At 35.9% G+C, this 21,258-nt stretch overlaps 1 protein-coding gene across 1 annotated transcript in view; it reads right to left on the bottom strand.

Moving 5' to 3' along the window:
• Positions 1–21,258, bottom strand: part of atp6v1c2 (ATPase H+ transporting V1 subunit C2) — a 37,580-nt gene continuing 16,322 nt past the window's right edge. The window contains exons 3-13 of the mRNA XM_048190318.1: positions 17,753–17,838; positions 17,237–17,299; positions 11,533–11,627; positions 11,333–11,424; positions 10,473–10,571; positions 10,320–10,388; positions 9,974–10,066; positions 8,171–8,258; positions 2,041–2,138; positions 1,833–1,962; positions 1–220 (exon numbers count right to left, since the gene is read on the bottom strand). Coding sequence (XP_048046275.1) covers positions 125–220; positions 1,833–1,962; positions 2,041–2,138; positions 8,171–8,258; positions 9,974–10,066; positions 10,320–10,388; positions 10,473–10,571; positions 11,333–11,424; positions 11,533–11,627; positions 17,237–17,299; positions 17,753–17,838 — 1,009 coding nt within the window. The 3' untranslated portion in view covers positions 1–124. The remainder of the gene's footprint in view (positions 221–1,832; positions 1,963–2,040; positions 2,139–8,170; positions 8,259–9,973; positions 10,067–10,319; positions 10,389–10,472; positions 10,572–11,332; positions 11,425–11,532; positions 11,628–17,236; positions 17,300–17,752; positions 17,839–21,258) is intronic.

Raw genomic sequence — 21,258 nt, 5'->3', positions numbered from 1 at the left:
GTACACACTCAGTAACCATGGATTTCATTTGTTTGTCACAGTTTATTTTAATATGTAAGATGCAAAACAGAAACATGAGTGCCAAATAACTTCAAAAATTCCTGAGTTCATTCATGATTTAGCACTAACTTGGATCCACCAAATTAATTTTGATCGGATAACAAATGTAGGAGTAATATTCCTGCTGTCCGGTGCTTCCGTCTGGGATTTCAAGCCCCACCTAAGAAGAGTGACAGCAGAACCATCACAACAGGAGCAGAGCAGGGTTCATTCTGATAAAGTCCTCGTTTAATTACAGTTTTTCTCAATTGTTTACACACAAATATTGGTACTTGAGACACAATGACCACAGCATGTAACTCATGCACCAACCCCCTGAACCAATTCTGCTAAACTACAAGCACAATTCCTGCTTTACACTCACATTGCAGTTCTAAAACACACTTTTTTCAAAACACTACACACAATTCTCTGCATTTGGCACAATTTTCGGGCAGAAAAATCTCTTGTTTTCACAAGGAACACACTGCCATTCAAATATGCACACTGACTCATCACATGGGCAAACACCTGTCACACATTTTTACAATTAGCAAACAGAGCTTTAGCATAAAAGGGCAACAGGTGAGCTCTTCTGTTTTGGAGCAATGGATGCCAACAATGGAAACAGAGGCAGAGCAGCATAGTTTTTTTTTACTGTAACTGTATACAGTAAATTCTTCTGTTGTTTTGTACGGTATGTGCAACTTTGCATTGGTTGGGATGTGCACTGTACATTGTTTTTGTTGGAAAAATAAAATATATTTGTTACCGTGTATTTGTGTGTTCTGACTATATATACATACATATAACAAATAATATATATGTATGTATATATGTATATGTATATATATATATATATATATATATATATATATATATATATATATATACATATATATATGTATATATATATATATATATATATATATATATATATATATATGTATGTGTATATATATATATGTATATGTATGTATATATGTATATGTATATATATATATATATATGTATGTATATATGTATATGTATGTATATGTATGTGTATATATATATACACACACACACACACACACACACACATACATACATATATATATGTATATATGTGTATATATAAATATATATATACTACAAATATTTTACAACACACTTATGTATGTACTGTCTGTAGTAAGTGTAACACTGAACCAAATAAAGACCAAAGTCATTATGATGAATGGAGAAGTGTTTTCCATTCATCATAGTGTTTTACATAGAGCACATCAACTGGTTCTTATAAATGTCTATTCATATGATGGTTTGTGTGTGTCATTTGAAAACAAAATACCATTTTGAGAAGAAAGAACATTGTTTTGAATGTAAAGTTTCATTTTGCAGGAGAATTGAGGGGTTTTGCCCATTTTGTGTTTGTTTTTTGATTTGTGTGTAGAGTTCTGAGAGTATGAGGCATGCTTTCAGAAAATGTGTGTAAACAATCAAGAAAAACTGTAAACACTAGCTATGTTTTCATCCGAAGTTACGAACTGCATTAAAACACTTGTGAATAAAGCACAGTTTCCACGTGATGCGTTCAAGAGAACAAAAACTGGTGCAAAGTATCGCTAATAAAATAAGTTTTAAAAAGCCTGTGAATTTCTTTAAATGAATTGCACCTTAGAGCGCGCAGGCGAAATGCAATAAACACTAATCTAACTAATCTTTTGATCTAATTTAACTAATGATTTATCTAATCTTTTAATTGTGAGTGGTTATGGAAATGGGAATTCAGGACAAGAGAGAAAAAATCTTACGTCTGGTTTAGCGGTCACAGCCGCTGGCTCGAGGTGTTTGAACACAGAGTTGAGTTGCTGCCTGAGCTGCTTCATACTCTTCTTACTGGGCTGGAGCAGGACAGCCTGGAAACTGACCGGCAGACCGTACCTGACCGACAGCAGAGCAGCTGTAATGTGTGTGTGACCGTTCATATCTGTGATTCATTGCTTCAAGAGATCCTTTTACCTGAGAACTGACTCGACAAATGTCCGAAGGACCTTGACGTGAATCCAGGCCACAAAGATCTCACTGAAGTTCACCTTCAGCCAGCACACAAATGTTCTCTGTTGGGACAAATAAGCACCCTGTTATTGCTGCACTGATCAAACTTTTACCTGCCATTAGTTTTGAAAATAATCACAGCAATTCAGTTGATTTTTCTCTTATCTGCATTTTATCGAATCAAATGTCTCACTGTCCCAAAACCACCGTCCTCATTTCAATATGTAAGTAATAATTGACTCCGGGCTGTTGAATTCTTAGAAAATAATGCACACCCGAGGTGGTAATCCGGACATGACACGAAGCAGGTGTGCATTATTAGTCAATTATTCCATTACCACACCTCAAGACACTGTTCTGATGTTGTATTTCAAGAGTACTTGTAGTACACTTGAACCCATAGACGACCGGTAACTAAATACATTTTTTTAATACAGAGATAGTATTTTAAAGCACATTTTAGTTCATATTTCATGCTGTCTTAGAATAGCACAGTTGAGTACACTTAGATGCTCTGAAGATGATCTTAAGAAGTACTAAAGAAGAACCTTTAGCATATTAAAGTACAAAATTAGTCTGTGAAAATAGAGCACTTTAAGTACATTATAGAAGTGTACTTTTTTTCACCTGGGGTGACAAAACTGAAACTATGACCTGACCTATTGGACTGAAACAACAGAAAAACAAAGTAAACTTGAATGTTATTTGGCCCTAAATAGAGACTACAGCACAGCAGAATATCTGAGTACAGTGAAAGACTGTAAATGAAGAATGACGAGGTACAGACTGAGCGATCACACGCTGACCGTAGAGACGGGCAGATCCAGAGAGAGACGCATCTGCCCCTACTGGACACAGAGCAACACTTCCTCACCAGCTGCCCTCAACTATGAGCAAATCAGACATTTGAGCCAATAATTTGAAATACTTTGCCCTAACTTCATAAAATTAAACAATAATACACAAATTCAACATTTATTAGGCGAAAAAGAAGACTGTATTCTACTAGCAGCAAGATACACTGAGCTGTCACAAAAAGAGGGATTCGACTAATCAGTAATACGCTCACACACACACACACACACACACACACACAGAGAGAGAGAGAGAGAGAGAGAGAATAAGCATGTGTAAATTAACCTACAAGCTTCTCTACTAATAGCGAAACTATAAGTTTATTTACCACAAGAACCGCACAGTTTCTACCTTGCTGTTGAGAAATGTCATGTATCTTTCAAGTTGCTAAACTATTTTACTGATTAATTAGTCAGAGCAGCGCTGATGTGTGCTGTGTAGGTTTGAGAGAGAGAGAGAGAGAGAGAGAGACATATTTTGTGGCAAAAAACGTGTCAATAATTTGTCATTTTAATTCTATTGTTTACTATATTTATTTGCTTGGTCAGCAATTTGTGTTTCTTTTTTCTTTTTTTTCTTTTTTTGCGGTTGTAGGCTGTAGGACCTATTGAAATTACTGAAATCAACCAATCAGATTTGAGCATTCAACAGCCCTGTAGTCAGGGATGGGCAGTATTTCAGATACATGTATTTAAAATACGTATTTGAAATACAAAATACTATTTTGTATTTTGCATTTTAAAGCCTTTGGAAAAAATCAAATGTAATTTGTATTTAAATACATTTAAGATGAGTATTTTTGTATTTTCAAAATACTCAAAATACTTTGAGACAGTCAACCTCTTTATCAGGGTGTTGTTTTCATGCATCAACTAGTTCAGACCAGGTTCAGACCAGGTTCAGACCAGGTTCAGACCAGGTTCAGACCAGACAACCCCAACACCCCCACCCCCCCCCGAATCCCCCCCCCCTCCTGTCAGCCAAATACTGGGAGTAGATGGGGACTTCGGCTAAAAGAGTAAATAAAGCTTGCTCAGACAAATCCAAATTAAACCCTGCGGCTCGTGACGACACACTTGATGTCCTAAGACACGAAACGATCGGTTTGTGTGAGAAACCGAACAGTATTTATATCATTTTTTACCTCTAATACACGACTATGTCCAACTCCGTTCAGCATCGGTTTGTGATGTCTGATCGCGCTCTGACAACGGAAGTGATGTCTCGCGCATATACTTAATGAGTGTCAGACATCACTGCCGCTGTCAGAGCGCGATCAGACATCACAAACCAATCGTTTCGTGTCTTAGGACATCAATGTGTCGTCACGAGCCGCAGGGTTTAATTTGGATTTGTCTGAGCAAGTTTTATTTACTCTTTTAGCCGAAGTCCCCATCTACTCCCATTATTTGGCTGACAGACAGCAGCGGTTGGAGTTAAAAATCCTAATTTGTGTTTTACTGAAGAACAATGTCACCTACATCTTGGATGCGCTGGGGGCAAGCAGATAAACATCAAAATTTCATTTTTGGGTGAACTATCCCTTTAACGTTACTGCATGTTAAGCCGAGTTCAGACTGCACGATTTTAGCCCCGATTTTGGCTCGCCGACAGGTTTTGAGAAATCGCAGACAAATGCCCGAAATCACAGGCAAATCGCTGCTCGTTCACGTGAGTTCGGGGAGGAGTTATAGACCACAATATCAGCAAGCATGGCTTCGTACACATAAACATTACAATGTTTAGATAGGACTTTCCGCTTTCTCTTTAGCTTTGTGCAGTTGAAGCCTTGTTTATACTTTCGCAATTTCGCTCTACGCCATGAACCTGTTTCCTGCTTACTGCGCGCGCTCCTCAGTAAACCTATTACCGTGCGTTCACACCGCCGCCGGCGAGAGCGTCAACAATCGCCTTGGCCGCCCTGCCAACAACGCTGTACTGTTCGTTCAAACCGCCGCCGACGGGAGGGTCAAAGTAAATGACAAGTCGCGTCAACCAATCGGAAGCCTCTCAAGCGAGGACCTCTACATTCCAATTGGTTGCCTCCGAACAGCGTCATAGCTCATTACCATAAAGTTAACCTGATTTCAACTCTCCTCGACGCTCTCACCGTCCAAGACGCGCCGCGCCGCTCTCGCCGGAGCTCGCCGCCGGCTCTCATTGAAAATGAATGACTAGCGTCACTTTGATGCTCTTGCCGCCGGCGGTGTGAACACACAGTTATGCTGCATTCACACGGGGCGCCGGCGTTAACGCTTCTCGTTTACTTTGAATGGGTGACGTCATGCGTTGCCGAACTGAATTGTGGGTTCCGTCGCGTCGCTTCACTCGCTTGCAAGCGGCAGAAGTTGAAGATTTCTCAACTTTTCAAGCGCCAACGCAGGCATCATCCAATCAGATCGCCCTATGCAAATACCCTAGAGCAGTCGCAGCCAACTGCGTTCGTGCAACACCGGAAAGTAATGTGATTGGCTGTAATCACTATAACGGTCGTGTCAGCACAAGCTTCAGACACGCCCTCCGTCAAGCGTTGACGCTGACGCCCCGTGTGAATGCAGCGTTAGGCTTTTATGCTTGACGTGCTCTCCATTGTATAATTCTGTGAAAAACGACAGAGGGCGACTCTGAGTAATTGTTCTCCAAACCTCCAAAAAGCAGCAATGAGAGGAAGTAGTTTGCCGAATAATTTGTCAAACACTCGTCAAACACTCGTCTCGTGAGAAGTTTGTGAATAAATGGATTTCTTCACATGTAAACTGATTAGGTTGTAGGTCATTTTGACGACACATGTGAAAAAGTTTTTTAGTACACTTCTTAAAACCTACCCAAATAATCAAGTTAAACCCAGTAAACTTGAAATTGTGACTTGAGACATTAGAACAAAACATATTAATATGATAACATATGTATAACACTAAATTGAACAATACTGTGTTATAAATTATTTTATTTCAATTAACGATTGTATTAAACACCGACCATTACTTTATTGATTATTTCTGCTATGCAGGCTCATTTTGTAAATGTAATCATTTTAAATTTTACAAACATGGTGCTTTATGAAAATGTAACTGGACACATTTCCAAATTGTGATTGTGTTTACCCATCTATGCAAATGTTTGTTTATGTAGAGACGAAATAATTAGGTTAATCATTGTCTGTCTCCATCAGTTTAGTGTAGTGAATTGTGTGCATTTGTGATGACAATGATGAAAGATACACTACACTTTTAGTTTTATTGTTCACCAAAAAAAGTGCCAAATGATTTCGAATTAAATTTTTTTTATTTTAGATAAACTTTATATTTTCTAATTATGTATATAGAAACAAATAAACTTTACATTAAATAAATATAAAAGTTACTATACTACTTGTGTAAAAAAAAGCATCAAAAGAGTTTGAAATTCAGTTTTTGCTGTGGTATCAAAACTGATATTGATACTTGTGAAACCATGCCATATATTGTCATATCACCCATCCCTATTCTTTGCTATATAGCAGAAAAGGTTCCCACAGTTTTACAGTTTTTTTTAATAGTGTTTACCATAAGTAATAGACTACATTGTAACCTTGTCAGAAGTAAGTATATAAATGGCTGCTATTTTGCACTACATAAGTTTATTTGTAATTACCAGCAAGGAAGCAAGCACTTAAGAAAGAGAGAGAGAGAGAATGACAGAGAGTGCAGAAATGAGGTAAGGAATTAAAAGTCAGTAGGCCTATGTAGTTTCTTAATTCACTGTGACTATTTATAATTAGCTTAACAAATTACACATTGTCACATTGGCTTTTAATGATGGTGATAAAACATAATAAAAGTTAAAAATTAGTTTTTTGGGGTTTTTTTTGGAGTTTTTTATTTCCTACAGGGCAGGGGAAGGGAAGAGGTATATAAAATTAAAACGAAAGTTTCTAAGTAGTTGCACACATCTAAATGCTTTTTGGCGTTCAGAATAGGCCCAGATAGATTTCAGCCTAATAGGGATACCTGCACTGAATCTTCAATTTCACATGTATTTTGTGTATTTTCAAAATACAAAATACTGTATTTGTATTTAAATACATTTTCCCACACAGTATTTTGTATTTGTATTTAAATACATTTTTCCACACAGTATTTTGTATTTGTATTTTAAATACATTTCCATGTATTTATGCCCATCTCTGCCTGTAGTGTAGGTATCAATATATCTCATGTAGATCATTTTATATATATTTGGAGTTTATTGAGGCAAAAGTTGTAGTTAATAGTTAGCTAATAGTGAGAATTGGACCTAATCTAAAGTGTGACCCAAATATATATATATACATATGTACATTTACTGCTATGTCCTGTGAGAATGAAAAGTTTAACTTAAAAAAAATTACATTTTTATAAGGTTTCACAGCTTTGTCCCTACATTTTTGCCAACACTGTTATATATGGAAATACATTAAAATGATTAAAAATCAACCAATATCAAACTCAGTCTTCACCCTAAAGGTCATTTTTCTATATTTCACCTGATATTAGTTTGATATTTGTACTGCCAGAAGAAGAAGAAAAAGCTCCTGCATTTACTTAAAATGTGTAAAATGGAAAATATGGTAATTTTGTCAACAATGTAAGATTTTGTGTTCTGACAAATCAATAGATGAAGATCATTTTGAACACATCTTGTAATCTCACTTCAATCTTAATTACAGCTGACTGATAGATGTGCGAAATACTTACAGCATAAAACTACTCTATATGGCAGTGTTGAATCTGATGTTGTCAGGAAAGAAAATGGAAGAAAGAGGTTGCCAAACACAGGTGAACAAGATCACTGATGCAGTGGTCAGTTTTGTCTTAATAATGAGTGATTAAAGTGTGAATCTTTTTTTTATGGAATATTGCATTATGCATTATCATACATATCATTTTTTTAATTCATATGACTTGTAATCTTGAATCAGAATATCTTCCTCTTGCAGCATCTCTTCTCTTCTCTGATGATGAGGGCGGGGCAACCTGTCACTCACATGAGATCCACCAATAGCAAACCACAACCATCCAATCAATTCCCCACAGACAAAATCAAGCCCCGCCCTACATTTGTTCTTGTTCCAGAAGCGTTTCACTCGGATATACGGCACAATAGGGAGGAAAAGACTGTCACAGCTTCTGTATCATGCCGAGTTTAATAAAGAACTATTAAATATAGATAGTTTTGTGTTTATGAAAAGTAAGGCTCTCAGATATTAGGATTTACTTACATGCAGTTCTTTCTTATCCACAGCGAGACGGCCCATCTCCTGCTTCTGCTTCTCGGCCTCATCCGGGTTGTATTCCCGCACTGTAAACCTGTTGGCCAACACGATAACAATAATGATCAAGCCTAAATCAAATACAGAGGCATGTCAGCCCTTATTAAAAAGAAGTGTTAAAATGTAAGTTAAAATCTTAAAAGTATATTTTTTAAAAACTTATTTTAGATAATATATTACAGTTTTTTTCAGTTGCTAACAAGCATTGTTCAATACCGAAACCACATTTTCAAAACTCTTCACACAGTCAGCATTAGCAGCATGAATGTTGGCCAAACAGTTCATCTCACCTACAAAACTCACTCAGACCAACATGACACTCATTCAGAAAACACACATTTCATTCACAACACACTGACCTAAAACACACTAACAACAGGAAGCATTACATAATTGATGAACTGAATTGAAAGTTTCAATGATTTTCCACATGAATCAGTTCTTCATATAGAATACTGTAACACAGTTTCACTTTATTGAAAGCATTTGTAACACGAATGAATCAGAAATTAATCAAAATTTCATTTTTTTATATGAATATAGTACTTGAAAATTATAACCAAAAGGTGAAAAGAGAGGGAAAAACTCCAGGGCTGCAATGATAATAAAAAAAGAATAAATAAAATACATTCTACACATTACTGTAACAACATGTGTAGTTGTTCATTACAGTGAATTACAGTGATGGTTCTAGTCTGCTCTTTCTCTCTCTCGCTTTGGAGTGGGTGGGATTTCAGCTAAAATTGCAATTAGCTTGTAATTATTCTTTTTTTTAATTTTTGGCTATAAAATTGAGAATATTTTAAAATAATGACTGCATAAATGCTTGGATTGCCATCATTCTGTTTTGAATGTGTTTTTAGTCATGTTGAATGCAGTGTGTTAGCATTAGAAAAATGTGCTGAAAGTACACAGTATTTTGCATGTTGTGGAGTACGAATGGGAAAAGAGTTCCTGAATGTTGAAAAGTGTGCTCACTGAATGCATTTTGTCTGAAAGCAATGAAAAATGGTTCACAGTTTGGTCTGCATTGACTTCTGTTTCGCTGACTGTGTGAAGAGTTTTGAAAATGTGGTTTCAGTATTGAACAATACTTGTTAGCAACTGAAAAAAACTGTAATAAAATACAAGTTAAAGAGAGTGCACTTTCATGACTGATTCTTAACTTTTAAAAAGTGCACTTTGTTACAAATGCCAAATTAAAAGTTTTACTTTAAAATACATTTTTAATCATTATGTTTTAATGATGTTTTTTCCTACTTTAAAGTAAACCTTAATTGTATTTAATATAAATTTAAACCAGTTACACTTTAATTTAAGGTGCCTGTGTTACAGTGTAATTAAGAAGTAAGTAATAATGAATGTTCTTACTGTAGGGTTGGGGTTAGGATTAGGGTGTGGTTTAGGGTTAGATGCATGTAATTATGCAATATTAGTAATTAACCACATGTGACGTGTAACAAGGACACTGTAAAATAACGTTACCTTTAAACTATAATACATTTTAATATATGCAGTTAAGTGCTGAAAACACTGCATTCAGTTTGCATTTCGTTAGCCTCATAGCATAATTTCCCAGATCATATTTCAAAGGCAGATATCACAATTTGGCCAAAAAATGACTTAGGCAATCATGCTATGAGGCTAACGATTTAAATTATTTTTTAAAGGTATGAAATTTCTGTAATAAGCACTCTTTAAAAAAAGTATGCTTGTTTTGTGCTTCTTTTTCACCAGGGAGTGTATGCTTACTTGTGATTTTTGGCTTTGGCTTTGAATTCACTGGTGACACTCTTAAACAGTGTTACTGTGAAAATCCCTGCTTCTGCATCCTCAACCAACTTCCTGTCAAAACAACAGGGTTACCAGCTTTGAGCACTGAATTTCCATGACCTCTCAACAACCTTTCCAATCATTCATTATTACTAGATACAGACTTTTAAATAACATGTTATATATTACTGGGGCAGATCTCAATATGTCATATATTAATCATTGCAATTAATATATTTAAACAATTGACATTTATATTTTCAGGTTTCACATGACCATGAACCCTGAAATACAAAGTTCTTCACAAACATGCGTGGGGACCAACCGGCTGGAACGAGGAACCACAAACTTTGACATCGACTCATATGTCTTCTCCCAGAGAGCATATGCCATCCTATAGAAATACATGTTCAAACACATTCAGGAAAACTCTTGATGAGTAATACGTGAACTATCTGCGCTCAGAGCTCACACTGACCTGGGCACCACGACTAGCAGTGTTGTGAGGTAGTCTGAATTCAGGACCACGTCCTCCTTCTTCACAATATTGGTCAATGCACGGGTCTGCAAGCTTCCCCTGGTGAGGTGCAGCAGTACTGATGGTTATTCAACTTTCTTTGAATCGCACATAAACATGTATAGGTCACATTTAAAAACTAAGAACCTTATTTTACATTTTGACATTTAGGGGGGAACTGTACAAAACCCCGAAAAAGGACATGGGGATGGAAAAAAGTATGAGATGAGAGGAAAATTTAATTTTATTTTTTGCATTTTTCACCCGAGAAACATTATGTTTTGTGAGCGAGAGTGGCATCTGTGTCTCAGTCTTACGGGAATAAAAGAAAAAGACAAGGCATTTCTCCTTGACACCCCAATCTCGCCCTCTGGCCTGTTCGGCAATGCAGTAAATACTGTCGTCAACAGGCATCAGGAGGCGAAACTTCAGTCGGCAGCGTTCAAGGATTAATCTCTCGCCGTGTCCAGGAGCTGGCGGCTGGTAGATCCTCAGACTGCTTGATGGACATCTCAGCATGGGTGAAAGCGTTCTCCTAGCGTCAGTCCCACTGGGCAAATGTAAAGGCCCGTTCAAACCAAAAGTGAAATCAATAAGCCTCTGTGACTCGTGCATCTGTACATCTGTACAACATCTGTAACCTGAGACATTTTCCTCCAATCACATTTTTCTGTCACCATGTCCTTTTATGGGCTTGGTTCAAATAAACTTAATAAATCATGAAAACAAAGCAAAAAAAATGGTTATACAAATAGACTTCATAATGGATTATTATGTATGTCCCTTTATAAAATGCCTTATTTTTAGATATGAAAACGTACTCATTTTTCCGCTCAAAGCTTTGAATGCTGGCCTTCACGTGACTGTAAGCAGCCCTGCGTGATTTCAGCTCGGTGTCCACCTGAGAAACTTGCTAACACACACACAACCACCCACACAGACAAACATTTATCCGATAGGACATAAATATAGAAACAAAGAGTTGCTGTTGTTTAAAACATGCTTGATATAAGGTGTATACTTTGGAGATGATGTCCGTGAGGGTCTTTAGAGGCTGTGCTGTGGGGTATTTGGCTCTGTCCCATTGAAATCTGCTCACATATGCTGCCAAGTCCACTGAAACATCAGGACACACTGAATCAGAAAGCAGTAAACCACAAAATACATTAAAGGAATATTCTCGGTTAAATGGCCTGTTTCACACAACACACTCTGTAAGCAAATCAGCAGCATAATTACAACAGCCGGTGGACAGAGTGATTGTTGACTCACTATACTGAACACGTCCTTTAATCAGTTTTGTGGAGTGACATGTACACAGTGTAGCTACAGTCCACTAAGTGTAGATATTAACTGCTTAAATCATCAGGATTCAGTCAGATTTACTGAATAGAAACTGCCTGTCTCTGAGCAGTTATTAATATTATTTATTCGATTATTATTATTATTATTAAACAACCAACAGTGGTAGTGGTATCTCACAGCGACAGGTACAACTAAAAATGAGCTTATAATCTTTAGACATATGTGCATACTTATACATAAAACACAAAGAAAACAATGAAAAGAAAGGGGGGGAAAGATTACAACAGGGCATATCTGAAAAGAAAATAACTGTCAAGGGCAATATATAAACTGAGATAGAGATATAGCAGTCACTAAACATCTTAAAGAAAGTTCCAAAGAGAGGAACAAGTGTGCCAGAAAGCATCTGAACATTTATGGAGGTCCAAAGTTTGTCTTTCCCATGGTAAAAGAGTGGAGGCCTGACTCAACCACATCTTGACTGAAGATGAACATAATAAAATGTTTTTTTTTTTTTTTTGCCAAGAATATAGAAAAGTTCACAGATCAAAATACACAGATCAGCGATACACTTCAAAAGATATGCTTTTGGAAATGGAACAAAAGATTTTCCAATAAATGTTTGAGTAATTTTGTGAATCTCTTTCCGGTAGATTTTGATTTTATCACAATCCCAAACACATGCATCACCATACCAATGTCAGCTTTACATTTAAAACAAAACTGAGAGGAATTTGGGAAAATTTTATGAAGGCGGGCTGTGGTTAAAAAACTGAAATTGAAGCACCCTTGGAGAAAACACATGTACAAACAGATAGCCACTCATCACCACTGAAACTTAATCCTGAATCTCTTCCCAAACTGACCGCAGAGAGTCAAAAGCTGAAAAACCAACATTAGTCAGCAACGTGTATAATGAAGAGATCTTCTTATTTAGAGTAAACAAAGAAAAAAGCTGTTTTTCCACATCAGTGAAATCGAATGTAAACTGCTTTCTTTTAATTGTGCCGTAATTAAAGACATTTAAAAAAAATCATTCCTGGGAAGGTTGAACTCATGACTTAAAAACCGGAATGATGTCAATAGACCATTATCAAATAAATGACCAGCTCAGCTGTTCTGTTAGTTGGAGGAAGATCAGGATTAAGTGCGATGGGAGATTAAAGAGACGTTTTATTATTAATAAAAGGGTAACACTTTACAATAATGTTTATTTGTTAATTAGTTATGTATTAACAACCCTTAGTTAATGTATTAACTAAAATGAACTAACCATGAGCAATACATTAGTTACTGTATTTGTTAATCTTTGTTACCGTTAGTTAATAAAAATAAGCTGTTCATGTTAGTTCACAGTGCATTAACTAATGTTAACTAATACAACTCTTGATTTTAATTTGTTGTTGAAATTAACATTAACAAAGATTAATAAATGCTGTAGAAGTACAGTTCATTATTAGTTCATGTTAACTAATGTAATTAAGTAATGTTACATGCTGGAACATAACAGTCTAGGAAAGCATTCAAGGATTAATCCTTAACCAGAGTTTTTTAGATGAGAATGTAGTTGTTTAGACAGAAAGTTTACTGAATTATGTGATATATACTCTGTCTGGTTCTCGAATCTGATTGGCTAAGCCGTCATATTTCAGTGATAACAGCACTCTACTTTTCACCGTTTTACACTCCGCTTGATGACCGTTGGCGGACGAGCAAATCCACCGTTAATACTACATTTGTTGTACCACGAACTGTAGTTTTAAGAGTTTTTTAGATGAGAATGTAGTTGTTTAGACCTGAATTATGTGACTCATATTTAATCATAGCTCCTATTTTACAATTTGTTTAGACGTTGTCGGAGATGTGAGCTCAGGGCGTCAGCGGCCGTTCAGTGCTCGTGTACCCGCTGAGAACAGCTTCATCTCGGCCAGTGCTTCAAGGATTTATCGCTGGTTCTTATAGTGGTTAAACATGAGACATAATTCAATTTGAGTACATAAAACTGGCAATCTTTGGTCTTATTAATATATTATTTGTTCCAGAGCAAGTCGAATTGTGCTATGTTAAATTTGATCTTTTAATGTTAAGGCTATATTTAACTTCCATCCTCTAGTCGAAGACTCTTCTCCGCTCTACAAATACGTAAAACATTACCCTTTATAGACATTGTGTTTTTGAGTAAAGAAACATCCGTTTTTAAAAAATAAAATAAAGTAAAAATTAGGAAATATAGAGATACAAGTTTTCCGCCTGACATTTATGTAGCATTTATTTTATTTTATTTATTTTTTGGCATTTGGTAATTATCCACGGCACACTTGACAACCATCACGGGCACACTAGTGCTTACATTTGACTGAACTGTGCAATTGTGTTTATTTGTTGTTCAATAAATATTATTTTATATAAATATGTTGTATTTGGTATTGAGAAAGGGTCTATTAGTGTGTAATATGGATTGAGTGAAAGTTACATTAATACGCCATTAGATGGCAGCAAGACTTTACAGGAGAATGAGTCCGTCACAAGAGACTTTTAAATTGAAAGGAACTTTGTAAATGACGTCGTTTAGCGCTGTGGTGTTATGGATGTTATGGAAAATTCCCTTAACTGTAGAAAAGGACAAATACAAGATCACTTTCCTCAGCAGACATTCAAATGGATTTTTATAATAATTTTTATAATACTGTACAAAATTCAATGAGTTTCAATGGAGGGTCTCAACATTCCTAATATATATATATATATATATATATATATATATATATATATATATATATATATATATATATATATATATATATATATATATATATATATATATACATTGATCCTGCCAAAAAAAGCGTTTGTAAATTCGACCAGTCTAACAGATTCTGATGAATTTTTGGCTTTAAAAAGATAATCTAATTTAGGCGTGACATTAATTCCCAAATACTGAAATCCAGATAGTGCTAAATAAAGGGGGCATTTTGAAATGAAATGGCTTCAGAGGGGACATGCATATACAAAGCCTGAGATTTGCCCAAATCAATCTTTTATCCTTTGAGATATAAAGGGATATACAATGTTCCTTGAATAATGCCTAGTATTCTAACACCATGAATGTTGGGTTAGATCTCACAGCCACAGCAAGAGGTTCGATAACCAGGTCAGAGGTTGGTGTTAACCTGAGCCATAGGATTAGAATATGTTTCACTCAGTTATTTTATAATACTTCATAAAAGCCTATGTTGCAAAAGATCATGTTGATAAATTGCTTTATTGTGCAGTGTTCTGTAGTTCACTCTGCTATGTGCGACAAAATATTCCCAGTGCCAAATCTCTACTTGCACCTGCATTTCGTCTACACAGCACTGCGCCGTTTACATGGTCACTGTGAATGATGGAACCTGATAATAATAAATATGCACTGCTTTCCCTTCTGAAAAACAAGTGCACTTGTAGTGTACCTCAAATTTTAAACGTACATTTAGTTGGGGTAATATTAGTGAAGGCAGAACCACCAATGGAGGGCCAGGTCTATGAGGAGGAAGTGGGACACCATAACAGGTAGCCAGGGCGGAGCTGGAAGAGCAGAGAGTCATGGCCGAGCCGGCAGAGAATAGATCCATGGCGGAGCCAGCAGAGCAGAGGACCATGGTGAAGCAAGCAGGCAGTTGGCCAGGGTAGAAACCATAGTTCAGAGAGCCAAAATGAAGCCAGCAGGGCAGTGAGCCAGCAAGATATCGCAATAAGTCCCCAAGGAGGAGCATGCGGAGCTGAAGACCACCACAGTGAAGCAGATGGGACTGAAGACCACCATTGTGGAGCAGAAGACCAACACTGCAGAGCAGACAGGACCACTAAGGTGGAGCTGAGATCCACGGTGGAACTGAAATAGAGAGCACAGACAGTTTATTGTCGTCTCAATGGCCTTAACTGGGAGCTCAGGATCGGTCACCACGGCTGTGAAGAAAGCACAGAGAGTTCATAATCAACCTCCTTGGCCATGGCAGGGCAGACAAAGGGTTCAAAGACAGGAATGGGCTCCTCGGCCAATACAGGACAGGTAGAGAGTCCAGGAATGGCGTCTTTGGCTGATATGAGGGTGTTAGGAATGGCCTCACTGGCCGTGACAGGAGGAGCTGCTGTGGACGTTGCTGCTGGGGAAGTGTGTGCAGCCCAAACTCACAATATGGTGATAGCCATCACTGAAAGCGCAGCCAATGGCGGTAGGACCTCTGGTAACACCAGGAAGCACTCAGACCACCTGACTTTGGACCACTGGGCTTGGAAGTCCTGAGACCAACGAGCTTGCAAGGCTCTGAAACCACCAGACATAAGAGCGCAGCTCATACCGATTTCATTGGCGAGTCCAACAACCTTTAATGCCGGTACCAATCGCCTTGGAAGTTCATGTAGCGGTGGTGCACACACCGGGACCCCTGAAGCTTGTGATGAATACCTCCACCTCCAACATATTCTTTGGGATTTCAGACATGGGGAAACTCCAATGACTTGACAAGATGGTGATTGCATGGTGGCCATGACGTGACGAGACTCTGGCATGGCAGTCATGATGGCTGGATCTAAAGCGAGTGGCTGTCTAAGTCCAGTGTACTGCTGCTAGAGCCATGCTTCTTTGGTTGGACATTCTGTCACGGGTGTAGCAGGGATGAGGAGAGGTGAGGATCTTTTAGCAAGCAGTCTTTATTCCATGAACATACAAACACAAGGATGATCCAAACAAGAAGCCAATGGTAATAATCCATACGTGAAGAGCAACAGCTTTACAACAAGTGTGTAAAGGCATCGACCAACAACAAAACAACGGGGTATAAATACACAGAGTAACAAGAGGGCAATGAGGGACAGGTGTAGACTAGTAACCATGGAGACTATAACAAGGGTAACTATAGAAACAGGAACTAAACACAGGAAAAGTAATTTGCATTGTTTTAATGACATTTGTAATGATGAAGTAGCAATCTGGTACATTTAAAACATTAACTTTACCTGTAAATGTAACATCGTAAAACAATGCAATTGAAATTATAATCAAATACATGTGCTTTAGTATGTTAGTCATCACAACAAAATAAGTGTACTTCTTTAACACACAGCAAAAGATTATTAAAACATAATTGGTTTAAAATGCACTTTAAAGTAAAGCATTTTAATTTGACATTATTACAAAGGGCACTTTTTAAAAGTGTACATAAGTGTGTTAGGAAACAGTCATGAAAGTGCTCTCTCTTTAAATACATCTAAGTGGCCTTTTATTTCATTAATATTATATTATCTGTTAAGTACAGTTTTTTTTTAAACTATAATTTTAAGCAAACATCGTTTTCACAAGGGCTGAAAGATATGCTTATTACTTTACACAGACAAGGTCAGTATTAGCTCAGAAGGTTAACTCGCATATGTTAGTATACCTTGTACGGTCTGGAAGTATGATTTCAGAGGTGACTGTCGACCTTTCTGGTTGGTCTTGTACTCTGGTGAGAATATAAAACAAAACACTGTAAAAATCATTTTTGATTTTAGTAAACTAAACTTAATTTACCTTGTTTACCTAAGTGATTTGTACAATGTTTTTGAATTGAAAAAAAAAAGGTTATCTCAACTTTTGGGAAGTAAGTAAAACTAAAAAAAAAAAGATAAAAAAAAGAAAAAATCCCATGCAAAAAACAAAACAAAAACAAAATATACTTCTTTTTTTTTTACTCTGAGAATTTTAATTAACAGTCAAAAAAAGAAAAAGAAATAATATTGCAAGACAACAGTACTTTGAAAGATACGAAAGCCTTCCATCAGGCCATGTTTATGTTATGTCACTTGATCTACTGGCCTGGCTCAGAGGGGGTGGCCTTGTGCTAATGAGCTCTTCTCTGCTTTCTTATGCAGCTGGTTTATCCATTACAGCACCCATGTTCCCCACATTCACTCACCTCCATTGGCCAGCATGCTCTCCAGGAGTTTTCCACTGAACTCTTCCATCACCTCACCCAAACACTGAGACGTCTGACGCATCACACTGTTATAGTGGTGCAAGACAAATTAAGAGTGAAATGTTGGTTACACTTTGTAATAAGGGTCTAGACATTAACATTAGTTAAGGCACAAGGTGTCATAAAATAACATGTTTTATCCGCATTTATCGATTTGTTATTGTTAATTTAATAAATAAGTGTGCTTAATTATATGTATTATAATTATATATTATATTATATATTATATAAAATATATAATATATAAAAATAAAATAAATATATAAATATAAATAATATAATATATATTATATTATATTATATTATATTATATTATATTATATTATAGACATTAACATTAGTTAAGGCACAAGGTGTCATAAAATAACATGTTTTACTGCATTTATTAATTTGTTATTGTTAATTTAATAAATAAGTGTGCTTAATTATATATATTATAATTATATATTATATTATATATTATATAAAATATATAATATATAAAATAAATAATATAAATATATAAATAAATATATTATATTATATTATATATATATATTATATTATATTATATTATATTATATTATATATAGTGTACTTCAGATCTTAAACTTATATTTTTAAAAAAAATTCTGATAACAGTGTACATACTGTAATTCACATTATCTTTTTTTTGTTTGTCGGAAAGAATAAAGAATATCTATCATTCAACCGTTTAAATTTGGACTTTAAAATTCATCAAAACAACACAGAAAGAAAATTACAGAGATGAAAAGATGAAAGAGTTATTCTCAGTACACTCATCACCATTTAAATCATAATGTATGAAAAAAATAGATTTAAATCAGCTGTAAGGCCACTGAGCCTGAGCATGCTATTGTTGCACACAAAATATCAATGCTCAGAACTGCGCAAACAATACAAAATCCTTTAGAAACTCGTATAAGAGTTCAGCATCATGCACCATGAGATGGGTTAAAAAGAGAGATTAAAAAGAACCAATTTCTCTCCAAAAGAGTGCCAGTTTTAGTGTTTTGTGATAAATAAATGAGAAAAACTAATATTATCAAACAGGTTACCTCACCTAATGTACTGAAATAGTTTAAGATAGTGAGCCAACACAAAATACATAATTTCATTCCATTGAATATGTTATAATTTAAATGTAAATGCACATAAAAGGAGGCCATCGTATTACACAGCTGCATACATTTACTCAAATTGTTATGCTGATAAAATAATTTGTAAGGGGGGAAAAATTGCAATAAACAGGGAAGTATTTCCAGGAAAACTTTTTCAAAAGAAAGATGAAAATACACACAAATGCATGTCTCTTTGTGGCGAATGAGCTGCTCTATCAGCAGCATCCACCACTGATCTATATAAATGACTTAAACAGTATATAGTAAAAGTACAATTTCTGAAAGAAAAAAATAAATAAAATAAAAACGGTAATACTTTACAATAAGGTTCATTAGTTAACATTAGTTAACTACGTTGGTTAACATGAACTAATAATGAACTGCACTTATACTGCATTTATAATGTTAATTTCAGCATTTACTAATACATTATTAAAATCTTGTTAACATTAGTTAATGCACTGTGAACTAACATGAACAAACAACGAACAACTGTATACTAATGTATACTGTATACTAATGTTAATGAAGATTAGTAAATACAGTAACAAATGTATTGCTCATGGTTAGTTCATGTTAGTTAATACATTAACTAATGTTTAACTAATGAACCTTATTGTAGTGTTACGAAAAAAACTACATAAATATTTGTAATTTATTACTTCACATTATGAAATAAATGTTTTTCTCCAAAACACGTTGACCACAATTATTGGCACTCTTTTTTTCAGTACTTTTTGCAACCTCCTTTTGCCAAGAGAACAGCTCTGAGTCTTCACCTATAACGCCTGATGAGTTTGGAGAACACCTGACAGAGATCAGAGATCATTCCTTCATACAGAATCTCTCCAGATCCTTCAGATTCCAGCTCCATGTTGGTGCTTCTTCTCTTCAGTTCACTCCACTCAATTTTCTTTAGGGTTCAGGTCAGGGAACTGGGACGGTCATGGCAGAAGCTTCATTTTGTGCTCAGTGACACATTTTTGTGTTGGATTTGATGTTTGTTTTGGATCATTGTCCTGATGGAAGATCCAACCACAGCCCATTATAAGATTTCTAGCAGAAGTCGTCAGGTTTTGATTTTTTATCTGTTGGTATTTGATAGAATCCATGATATGATGTATCTGAACAAGATGTCCAGGACCTCCAGCAGAAAAATAGGTCCACAACATTAAAGATCCAGCAGGATATTTAACCGTGGGCATGGGGTACTTTTTATCCATGTGTGCACCAAACCCATCTGGTGGGTTTGCTGCCAAAAAGCTCTTTTTTAGTTTCATCTGACCATAGAAGCCGGTCCCGTTTGAAGTTCCAGTCTTGTCTGACAACTGAATATACTGGAAGATTGTTTCTGGATGAGAGCAGAAGATTTTTCTTGAAACCTTCCTGAACATCTTGTGGGGATGTAGGTGCTGTTTGATAATTTTTTTAGGCTTTCTGAGACTCAAGACTCAACTAATCTCTGCAATTCTCCAGCTGTGATCCTTGGAGAGTCTTTGGCCACTCAAACTCTCCTCCTCACTGTGCATTAGGATGATTTAGACACACGTCCTCTTCCAGGCAGATTTTTAACATCTTTAGTTGATTGGAACTTCTTAATTGTTGCCCTGATAGTGGAAATGGGGATTTTCAATGCTTTAGCTATTTTCTTACAGCCACTTTCTATTTTGTGAAGCTCAACAATCTTTTGCTGCACATCAGAACTATATTCTTTGGTTTTACTCATTGTGATGAATGATTAAGGGAATTTGGCCTTTGTGTTTCCTCATGTTTATTCTCCTGTGGAACAGGAAGTCATGGCTGGACAATTTCATGTTCATGATCACCCTGGTGAGCTAAAAATAAATGTAAATATGACTGGGAATATACTTCAGAGATATTTTACTCAAAAAATTCTAGGGGTGCCAATAATTGTGGCCAACGTGTTTTGGAGAAAAACATTTATTTCATAATGTGATTTTCCCCCCACTTTCAATTCTTTTCCTTCAATGAAAGATTAGATTTTTGCTAATTTTATTAATTAAAGATCAAAAGGATAAACAATGCAGATTTATTTTTATAGTCATCTTTGATCATATTTACCAAGGGTGCCAATAATTCTGATCACCACTGTATATCAAGATAATGAGCATGTAACAATACTGTTTGAAATCTTTAGCATTGAATTTCCATTCATCTTGCAGTGGCAAATATCTTTCATTCAGATAACGAAGCATTAAAATCATGCAACTATTCACAAGCTATGACCCCTAAGTTCAAAACAGCACCTGAACCCAGTGTAACCTTGTCTGGAAGTCATATGAATGGATATCGTAGACTGAAAGA

This window comes from Megalobrama amblycephala, linkage group LG5 (assembly GCF_018812025.1).
Source record: "Megalobrama amblycephala isolate DHTTF-2021 linkage group LG5, ASM1881202v1, whole genome shotgun sequence".
NCBI classification, from domain to species: domain Eukaryota; kingdom Metazoa; phylum Chordata; class Actinopteri; order Cypriniformes; family Xenocyprididae; genus Megalobrama; species Megalobrama amblycephala.
This window is presented reverse-complemented; position numbering and strand designations above follow the sequence as displayed.